We start from the raw sequence: 11,219 nt of genomic DNA, 5'->3' as shown, positions 1-11,219 counted from the left end.
ATATCAATTTTAAAAAATATACTAAACTTTCCAAATTTTTCGATAAAATTTCTAACATATTATAACGATCGAGAGAAACTTTGATAAAGTATTCGGAATGTAGCCGAAACGTCTTTCGATACAAAAGACGGACAGCAGTAAGCGAGCAGTATAATTCCGCGTACTTCGTTCTCTGTACACGGATATATATCCACGGTAATTCGAGAAACATAACTCAAGACCCAGTGGAAAGGTGCATCACGACCACCGGGGTACCAAGTCGGCTTCTCTTTGCTACTTTAGTTGCCCATACCCCTTTCTCTTTATGTTCGTCGCGCACGAAGATCGTCCTCTTCTTCGTCGTCCTCTCTTCACCAAAGAAAATTTAACCGAATGTGATGACTTTTCACAGGTGAGCGTATATCATCTTTAAAATATACAAGCTACTCGTTCCGATCCATTCAAACGTCTCAAATCAATGTCGATAAAAATGAGATGGAAATTATTCATAATACGATTGATGAATCAGCTATTTATGCTTCGAAGATATTTCAATTCGTAAATATTTATTTTAGGTAATTATCGTATGAATATATAAAATTTTGTAAAGACATTTGAGCACTTTCTAGAAGCGAAATGAAACGTAATGAAGTCTTAATATATTCGTGTTTTAAGAAGTAACATATAATATACAATTTATGTTGCGACGAATTCATAAGATGCAACGACTGATGCAAAAGATAAAATTACCTGTCAATGATTTTTCTACCTAATCTAATAACATATGGTATTGCCAACCCACGCATGCTAATAACCGTGCTTCTTTAATCAAGCATTTTACAAGTGAAAAATAATTATAGAAAATAAAATGCTCTGGCAAAACTCTTTCACTTACGTTTACCTAAGTAGCGCTCCAACACCCATTTTTTATATACCATATAAATCCATGAAAAAAAAAACCGTATAGATTTATTTTCAAACGAGATGCCTCAATTAACAGAATGGTCACCTAAGATAATTAACAAACGGTCTCTACCAGCTCTTTTCAATAAATTCTACATATTTACACAAAGTCTGGATAAGAGCTGCAAATTATAGCCTCATTATATGGGCGTAATGTGGAACACCCTCTTCACAAAAACTAACGAGAAAGTCGTTTACCTTACGATATAATTACACGTAAATTATTTCTGTTATAATATTGAAATTAAAATTCGTTGCACATCTATAAATAGATCGACATTAACATATAACCATATATTTGTATTTAAATGAAATTAAAACGATTTTATAGCGACTGCTTATCGAATGGAAATGTAATATGTATGTAAATTTGAACAAAATGAAAGATAGTAATGCCGCATCAGATAAATAGAATAATGAATATATATTCGCAATAAAATACCAACAAAAATTTGTGTGTATGTATGCGTATGTGTGTATAAAAAGAAACTTACCTTATAGTACCGCTCTGTTTATGCTTGCCGATGAAAAAAGTTGTTATTCCATCAGGTATCTGCTTTGACCACGGTGGTTTTATCCAGATCAAACGTTTGAAGTGACCGGCATACACTGCTGGCATAATCCAGTTTTCGATACTAATATCTCTGTGATAACGAAACAAAAGTACATTTTCATTTTATTCGTCTATTTATATAACGTATATACATATATTCTCTATATTTTAATAATCGTAATAAAATGAGTCTTAATAACTTCAACGTTTCAGTACCGTTTATAAAATTATTCTAATAATTCGAACGTTTTTATCGACGTTTTATTAATACGAAGAAACTATATCAAATTCTATGCACGATGCACGAACATGCACAACGAAAAATGCTGTATTTATCGATTGTTGTTAAACGAATACACTTCGGATTATTTGCATCTTTGAATTCATCGTATAATATTTGTATTATGTGTACTACTTACGTACATATAATATAACTACTATATATATGTCAAAGAAAAATAATTTATGAACTTGTGGCTAACGCGAAAAATTGTCGAAATATCGCTGCTATTATGTTTAAATTGCAAACATTATTGCTGGATTATTCGAAATTTATACTGTAATACTTTGAATTTGAATAATTTTATAATATTGTTATAATTACAATGCTAAGGATTATTTTATATAATAAATATTTAATATTAATTAATGGTAATATGTATGCTAATGATAATAATTAATGATATTATCTAATCATCATTAAAATCATACCCAAATAATTCATCCTTATTCCATACTATATCGGCTGACATAGTTTTAGGTATAAGCATATCCGGATGAGAATCGAGATGAATAAAAGTATTTCCTTCAAATGGAAGATGTTTCGAGCCCAAGCACCGATAAATGAATGGTAAAACCTAATAAAAGAGATTCAAAAGTTATTTAATTATATTAACTATTGAAGAATTTCAGATAAAAAATATTTCTAATCGTAATATATATCTACATATATACGTATCATTTAACGTAGATTATATTAATACATTTATATTATGCATTTAGGACGAAATACGATTAAAACGAACGAAAATATACTACATACACTTGTATAAATATAATTATACGTATTATTTTTGTAGAATTTAAGAGTGATAAAAAAGACCGATCACTTACGAAAGTGAAAACCGTTAACCGAAATCCGTTAATCGATTATATACACAATCGAAATAATATCGAATTTCGATTGTTCGGTAAATGAGCATGCGCAAACGTATGAATAGTTCTAGCGCTCGTAGCGCCACCAGCGAGAGAAAGGAAAAACAAAGTCGTTCGAGTCGCGAATCACAACGTAAACAAAACAGAAGAGACGGATCAGCCAGGTCGAATACAGGCGACACTCTTAGAGGTCATACATACCTCATCGTGATTTTCAACAATGTGGACCGGTGTTTTCTTGAAGTATTTACGTTTGAAAGGCATATTAATGGAGGCCATTGGGAATTATTAATTTTCAGGAAATACTAAAATTAATCGCGCGTGAAAAAGACTCGATACGACGTTTTCCGATTAATACGACACAACACACTCGCGAATACGGTTACATAGACTCCCTCACGCGAAAGCACGTGGTCAACGACTGAAGTTGTGCTAGGCGGGAGCCTCAAACGATTATTTCGCGAATAAAAGAGGCACGCAACGGGTTCCTACCCTGAATTCTCTCACGAGACGAGTTTCGTAAGGTGGTGCCTTTTTTTTCCATTCCTCTTCCCCCATCTCGCTCTTCCTCCTACCTCCCTTTAGATTCTCCCCACGTCGAAAAGATGCCTCAGAAACCTGATCTGCTTTAACTCACAGCCGGCATATATAAAATGTACAAATACGCGTGACAATCTTGTCGAATACATTATTTGAAATACGCGTATTAAAACCTTTAGATATTTAATGTTATTATATTGTAGAATTATTATAAAAAAAATAACTTTTATTGTAGAAAGTATTAGGAAGTTCTTATATTTTATATTTACATAACCATACATATAATATACTTCCTAACCCTAAAACTATATAATACACGTCTTTTACATCGATCTTTTTACTCAATAGGACATATACGATTTGTAATCCCACAAAATTCAATCGAGAAAGATCAATTGAATTACGTAAGATCAGGTAGTACGGTATCGATGGTAAAAGGTTACACATGGCACACAGAACATGTATCTTATAAATGCATACCACTAACATATGACCTTTCACTATCGATCGTTTCGCATATCATTATATATTACCAATCGATTATAAATCAATCGTTAGAAATCATGACCAAAAATAAGGTAACATTCAATTTATAAGTAGTAATATTTTATATATACATATATATTTATATGTGTATTTTCATAAGCACATCATTTGATCATCACTATTCATTTTCACTGTACTGTTCTAACATTTGAGATTGATAAATTTGCCAGTGTAAATTATTAGTTTGTATTCTAATGGATGTAAATAATTCTTCAATGTCTATTTCTTCTTTATCATCTGAATTTACAGAATTATTTGATGTATTTTGATTAATTTTTAATTTATAATAATCACTATTTGGAGAAGTTTGCTTCTGACACGTATCATAATTTAGATTGTAAGAAAAGTTGTTATCTGTATAATTGTTATAAAAAGAGTATGGTTGAATCCAAGGATCTATATTGTGATTATAACTGTTCCAATTATTAACATCGCAATGAGAAGAAATTTCATCTGATTTTGTATCTGTATTACAGTTTTTCTTATGACGAAATAATACTGCACTTTGTACATTGACATTAGAATTTTGTTTTGTATTTAAACATTTTTTAGGAACTAAGTGATCATCAAAGCTATGAATTTGTTTATATATACTAGTAGTTTCTGGATTTACTTGTTGTGCTAATGGAACAGAAACAGTTTGAATAGCATTTAAGCTTTTTTGTGGTACAGATCTGTATGAATTCATAGATGTTTTTGTTGAATGTTTCTTTCGTATATAATTATATTTTGTTTTTTTATTTAGAATTGGAGCTGATAATAAGCCTTCTTTTCTGGCATTATGAACATCCAAAGACGATGCATTTGGAAAGTCACTTTGATTACTTTTATCTATTGTTTGTGCATTTGTATTACATTTTTGATCGCATGTAACTAAATGTTCTATTACATTAGAATTTTTATTGAATTTATTTTGCAAATTCATTGTATTCATTTCCTCACTAAGTTTCTTTATGTCTTCTGAATCTTCATGAATCTGATCTAACATAGAATCATTTGTATAATTATGATCTATTAATGGAATACAACTATTTTCTTGTATTGCAGAATACGAAAAATCTTTCTTTAATTTAACTTTATTATTTATCTTTTTGATATTCTCTTGTTGTATAAAAGCAAATAATTCATTAAAAGATATTTTTCCTTGTTCTTTTATTTTAGTAATTAAATTATTATATTCAAATTTATCTAAGACAGTAAAATGTTTAATCCACTCTATGAGTCTTAGTGTAATATCTGGTGGTTGTTGTAAATATTGTAATGCCTTACGATAATCTTCAATTTCTTTATCAGATATCATTAAATTTGGCATAAAAGCATCTTCCTTCATTGGATAAGGAAAGTAAGCATCAAATTTTTGTCCACATTTTCTATAACAACTTTTAAAATCTTCTATTGTTTTGTAGACATCCATGAAATTTTTGGATATTTGTAATGAATATACATAGGTATCATCAATTTCTTCGTCAGTACGAAGTTCGGGATAAATACAGAGAAAAGCTTTCCTTTGTATTTGCAGAAAAGTTTTTAAAGCTAAACAATACTCTTCGTCTATAGTTCTATAAATAGAATTTGACATTGTATTGTCTAATAAATAAATTTCAAAGTTAAGCTGTTTATTCCATTCTGATGCTATATTTAGTATAGAATCATCATCATGGCCAGTATCAAGTTTATCCCGTTTTTTAAAACTTTCTTCATGTATTTGCAAATAGTTCAATAATTCTTTAATACAAGAAACATCAGTATCTTCTGTATCTTCTGATAACGGTAACTCAACATACGAAATATTATTCTTTTTTGTGAAGTGGCTTTGTTCTTCCTTATTTTCAAATATTAAATTATTATCACTCGTAATTCCAGGATTAATTTTATTATTTACCTGAGTAGACATATTTGTAGCATATTTCTTATTGATTGTAAATTTCAAATACTCCATCATTTTATTATCATGAATATTTAATAATTCATCCTGATCAATATTAGATAAATCAACTTTAAACACAACATCTTTATTAAGTTTCTGAAACTTAGATGGATTATTGGAATCATTTATTAATTGAAATTCGTATAAATTCGTTGATGTTGGTTTAATAGATGAAGTATCAAACTTTGGTATTTCTTTTTCCAATTGATTTCTTAAAGAACATTCAAGTTTGTTCTTTTCTTTTATGTGCTGTGCAGGTAACGAATCAATTGTATCTTCTGGTTTTGATATAGTTATATCTTTAGAAGATTTACTATTTTCACATACTGGATTATTAATTATTATTTGATTTAACATATTTTCATTGAAGGATAACTGAATGTTACCTGCATTATTTTTATTATCCTCTAACAATACTTCGTCACATTGAGATTTCTCGTGAGATATAAGAGTAGGCAAACTATCATCTGAATCAAGTCTACTATTGCCAATTTCTTCTTCGTCTGTATCACGATCACATTTTCCAAAAATCTTATCAAATGCTGCATAATCACAATTCCAAATATTAAGTGGATACTCTACAGGAAGCTTAGCAATAGAAAAATTATTTCCTCCAACAGTTCCTAATATATCCTTGAACAACTCTAATTCATTGTCTGAAATAATTGTGATAGAAATTCCGTAAGATCCATAACGACCACCTCTTCCAATTCTATGTAAATACGTAGCTGCATCTCCAGGTATATCAAGATTGACAACTAAATTTACATTTTCAACATCAATACCTCTAGCAGTTAAATCAGTTGTTAGCATTATTCTACATTTAAGTGTCTTTAATTTTTTAATAGCCTGTTGTCGCTTAACCATATCTTGATTTCCTATTATATAAGTAGCAGAAAAACCCATTGAACTGATTTTATTACATACAGATTGTGCTCTGAAAAATTTAGAAAAATAATGTATTGATATTAGTCCTTAGATTTAGATCTGTTACAATAAAAAAATGTAAAACATACCTTGATTGATAATTTGAAAATACTAAACATTGTTTAAATGGAATTTTATTAAAAATCTTGATAAGCTCTTCTACTTTTATCTCGACCTAAATAAACAAAAAGTATTGTAAAAATTTTTTATAAAAAAAATTACAAATTAATAACGAATTATATAATAGTAATGTAGACAAATATTAATAACTAAAAGTACAAATTTATAACTACCTGTTTCATTGTATATGGATGTGAAGGTACTACAGAAACAAATTGTTTTAAACCAACAAGAATTGGTCCATCATTATCTGGAGATGTTAATACTGGTGAACACATATACATTTTAAGAAAAGATTCCAAATCTCCTAAGTAAGTTGCACTTGATGCTATAACTTGTTTACTAAATGGTAATTTAGAAAAAATATAACTGAAATTATAAAATTTATAAAAAGAATTAAAATTGATCAACATATACAATAAAAAACATACATAGCAATATTATACCTACTTGATGTCTCCTTGGAAACTATTTTCCATTAATTTATCTGCTTCATCAAGTACAAATAATCTAATATTATCAGTTTTGAGGAATCCTTTTTCTATCAAATGTTTTACTCTACCTGGAGCTCCAACTGCTATATGACATACCTTAAGTTTTTTTTTATCACCGTCTAAAACCATTCCTCCAATAAAAGATTCAACTTTCAGTCCTGAAAAAGAATTGAGATTTTACATAGAGTATATTTATATAATCAAAAGAAAATAAATAAAAAAAAATACTGACCTTTCAATGCTGAACCAATAGATGACAAAACTTCAGAAATTTGGATAGCTATTTCTCTTGTAGGTGCTAATATTAAAACTTGTACAGTAGATACTTGAACATCTATCATTTCAAGAGCCACAGTACCAAATACTAATGTCTTTCCAGTTCCAGATTTTGCTTTTACTATTAAATCTAAAATAATAATATTAAAAATATATTAACTTCATACAAGATTATATTATATTACAAAACTATAATATCGATTATACAAACATACCAAATCCACAACGTCCTAATGGTATAGCTTTGAGTTGTATGGGAGATGGACTTTGAAAACCACAATTAGCTAACCCATTTAAAATATTTTGTGAAAGTCCCATTTGAGAGAAAGTTACATCTTCTAATATTTTAACATCTTTAGTGCGTGGCTTCTTTTTTACATCGTGAGCAATAGCATGCAACATGTTTCTTTAATAACATAAAGAATATATGTCAACAAATAAGTAAATAATATATAATACAAGTAAATAAGTAAGACAAGTATAAACAAGTAAATAATATATAAAATATTAACTTGTTATATGAGGTTAGCTGTAAATTTCTTATTGCTACTTAATTATAATCACATCGACGTTTAATAGTTATTATTAACCAATAATACACTACATAAAAAAAAATTGTAAACACATCAGTTTATCCTAAAATTCATAAATAGTTCATTCATTAACAAATAATCGATTTCAACATTTAAACTTGTCATCGCAAGCTACAAACTTTCATCACATATAAAATCACATTACTTGATTTAATTATTAAATTTTATATTCTTAATGTAAATTTTAATAGAAAATTACCTGAATTATATTTATACTAAGTACACATATATAAAAATATTCGTGCACGATTATATCAAGTTAAAAATACAAAACTTGAATCAAATTAAACGTACTCCGAGCGTCAGTGAATGCTCCAATCGTAACTCAACATACGATCTCTTCGATATTGATAAAAACGTAACTTTATGTTTCAAAGAGTTATTTGTAAATGCACCCTTCACTGTTGAACAGTAGTACGTTGAAAAATGATGGAATAACGACGACATGTTGATTGAACGAAACGTAAATAATTATGTTGATTTACGATTAAGGTGACTTAAAATTAAAAAGACAGATAGGTTTCATTATTTTTCTTGTTTTAAAAAGTAACTAAAATGGGTCGACGTTCAATTAATACCACGAAAAGTGGGAAATATATGAATCCCACTGATCAAGCACGTTAGTATTGTTCATAACCAAATATATAAATAATATGTTCTTATTATAAATAATAGAAAATTGACGATTTTCTATATTGTATATTTTAGGTAAGGAAGCTCGTAAGAAAGAATTAAAGAAAAATAAAAAACAAAGACAATTGGTACGAGCTGCTGTTTTAAAAGGCAAAGATCCTACTCAAATAATTGAAGAAATGGAAAAAATAGATCAAATGGGTTGGTATTATACAATAATATTAGCTCCTTAAAGTTTTGGTAGTTTGATTATTTATTGATATTTGTTTCCTTTTAGAATACAACGTTATGCAGCCACCACCCTTAAATGAAAAAGTATTAAAAGATAAACGAAAGAAACTTAAGGAAACCTTAGACCGTGTTTTAAAAATGTATGTAAGTATAGAAGTATTATACATTTTATATTTTAAATTGGTAAGATGATAATAAAAGATTTTCAATATCTGTATATAGTCATTTATAATTTATATTTCTATGATTGATTTACTTTCTTAAGGCAAAAGATGATCAAGAAAAATGGGCAGAATTAAAAGAACAATTAATACAATACGAGCGAAGGAGAATAGATTTAGTCTCATATTTTGAAGCTGTAAGACATGCACAACAGGTACAGGTTGATGAAATACCATTGCCATCTGCAGCTAATGATATATCTAGGATGTATCCAGGTTTTGAAACAATCTTCTTTTATTTTTTATTCAATATTATAGAGATTTTCTTAATATTACAAAGAGAAATATTCTTTCAGGCTCATTAACATCACAAATTCCACTACCAGACATGCCACAACCTCCTGCTCATATGTATCCACCACATCCACATTATATTCCACAACATCATCCACTCATGAACATACCAATACCACCAAGTATTTTAAAGAAAACCAGTGCATATGCCACAGCTCCATCAATACCTACAATGGCACCAAATAAAGAACCACCAGGTGTTCCACCTTTTCCACCACCTGACCTTTCAAGTGATGATGAAGATGTCACAGAAAAGGTAATACTATGTATTTATTATTAAGTTACTGATTTTTCGTTTGATTTCTTGATTATAGACTTAATTAATTTTACAACACATTTTATGTATGCAATACATAGAGTAAAGATGCACCAGCAAAATCAAGAACAATACGTTTCGCGGATGATAAAGATGATAATAAGCAAGATTCTGATAAAGAAAAAGATTCGGAGAAAGATAAAGAAAAAGACAGAGAAATGACAAAGGTGAAGCCAACTACTTTGCAACAAAAAATGTTGGCCATGGCAGGTCAAGATATTGATCAATTTATGCGTGAAATGGAAGTAGTTCATAAAAAACGAGAAACTGAACGTGCTCAAGATTTAAATGCTCGCTTATCATTACTCGAGGCAGAGAATGAATCTAATTCTAAATCCAATAATAAAACTAACAACAAAACAGAAGATGAAGAACTCGAGCCTCCAGGAGCATCTGAGCATTCTTCAGGACATAATCAACATGCATCATCTCATTCTCACACACAACATACACAGCAACATAATTTGCCCCATATGAATCTTCCACCACCTCCACTTCTATATAGGCCACCACCTCCGCCATTACATCTTCGAATGCCTCCACCGCCCCCACCTCGTATTGGACTTCGTCTTCCACCTGGTAATACATCAACCATTATATTATAACATGTACAATTTAATCATGACATCGTAATTTTATTATTCGATAAATTTATTATGTAAAAAATGTTTTTGCAGGTCCCCCACCTGGATTACCCAGAATGTTACGACCAGGTCCACCAAGTATGCCTAGAATGCCACCACCGCAGATGCAAATGCCTAGTTTATCTAATATCTCAAATATAGGAAATGCTCAGATGCAAACACAAGCAGGAACAGGATCACAACCTAAGACTCCTAATGTATTATCTGCTGCTCCTCAATTAATTAACAGAAAAGATAAAGATGGGAAAAATACTACAACTATTGAAGCCAAACCTCAGATTCGCAATTTAGCTGCGGATGTTACTAGGTTTTTACCAACATCTCTGCGAGTAAAACGAGATGATAAGAGAAAACCAACAAGCAACATATCCAGACTTTCAGAACGATTACCAGAAACTCAACCACTTCGAACAACACAACCTAAAACAAAGGATGATGCATATATGCAATTTATGCAAGAAATGGAAGGTTTACTCTGAGTAAATAAAATAATTATTAGCACTATAATTAAGACAAAACATAGTGAATTTTTGTATTATATAAGATCATTAAATAGCCCTTATATAAATTCTGTAATTACAAATTCCATTTTGCACCATATATATGGCATTTTTGTTGTATAAATGTACAAGTATCGCTTTAAGAGTACTACATGTTGTGATATTTTCAAAATGCAGACGTTTAAATTATTTTTCAACTGATTTATTATTTTGCCCTAATATTGTACAGTCACAAAAAATAACTATATATCACGTACGTTATAAAACAAAAATATTAATGCAACTTTTTTTTTTAACAAAAATAACT

At 29.4% G+C, this 11,219-nt stretch overlaps 3 protein-coding genes across 4 annotated transcripts in view; 1 reads left to right on the top strand and 2 right to left on the bottom strand.

The window, feature by feature from the left end:
• The window catches only part of LOC122637604 (UPF0489 protein C5orf22 homolog), a 428,365-nt gene extending 425,129 nt beyond the window's left edge, over positions 1–3,236 (bottom strand). The window contains exons 1-3 of the mRNA XM_043829837.1: positions 2,852–3,236; positions 2,207–2,352; positions 1,437–1,586 (exon numbers count right to left, since the gene is read on the bottom strand). Of these exons, the coding sequence (XP_043685772.1) occupies positions 1,437–1,586; positions 2,207–2,352; positions 2,852–2,929 (374 nt within the window). The 5' untranslated portion in view covers positions 2,930–3,236. The remainder of the gene's footprint in view (positions 1–1,436; positions 1,587–2,206; positions 2,353–2,851) is intronic.
• Positions 3,237–3,385: 149 nt separating this feature from the next.
• LOC122637600 (putative uncharacterized protein DDB_G0282133) lies at positions 3,386–8,413 on the bottom strand. 2 transcript variants are annotated; one of them, XM_043829829.1, is made up of 7 exons: positions 8,273–8,413; positions 7,696–7,886; positions 7,437–7,610; positions 7,161–7,362; positions 6,884–7,079; positions 6,680–6,765; positions 3,386–6,600 (listed from the first exon to the last, which is right to left on the bottom strand). In XM_043829829.1, exons 2-7 carry the CDS (start codon positions 7,880–7,882, stop codon positions 3,855–3,857), a joined length of 3,591 nt encoding a protein of 1,196 aa, XP_043685764.1. In that variant the 5' UTR covers positions 7,883–7,886; positions 8,273–8,413; the 3' UTR covers positions 3,386–3,854. The 2 variants fall into 2 exon arrangements, with proteins under 2 accessions (XP_043685764.1, XP_043685765.1); XM_043829830.1 differs by lacking the exon at positions 8,273–8,413 and adding an exon at positions 7,993–8,222.
• A 72-nt stretch (positions 8,414–8,485) lies between these two features.
• On the top strand, positions 8,486–11,101 carry LOC122637602 (WW domain-binding protein 11). Its single transcript, XM_043829834.1, has 7 exons — positions 8,486–8,692; positions 8,782–8,907; positions 8,984–9,081; positions 9,203–9,374; positions 9,455–9,708; positions 9,810–10,347; positions 10,446–11,101. Exons 1-7 carry the CDS (start codon positions 8,629–8,631, stop codon positions 10,889–10,891), a joined length of 1,698 nt encoding a protein of 565 aa, XP_043685769.1. The 5' UTR covers positions 8,486–8,628; the 3' UTR covers positions 10,892–11,101.
• The last annotated feature ends 118 nt before the right edge of the window (positions 11,102–11,219 follow it).

The sequence above is a fragment of the Vespula pensylvanica genome, chromosome 2, assembly GCF_014466175.1.
Source record: "Vespula pensylvanica isolate Volc-1 chromosome 2, ASM1446617v1, whole genome shotgun sequence".
Classification (NCBI taxonomy): domain Eukaryota; kingdom Metazoa; phylum Arthropoda; class Insecta; order Hymenoptera; family Vespidae; genus Vespula; species Vespula pensylvanica.
Note: the sequence above shows the minus strand (reverse complement) of the source record. Positions and strands in the feature narration are given on the sequence as shown.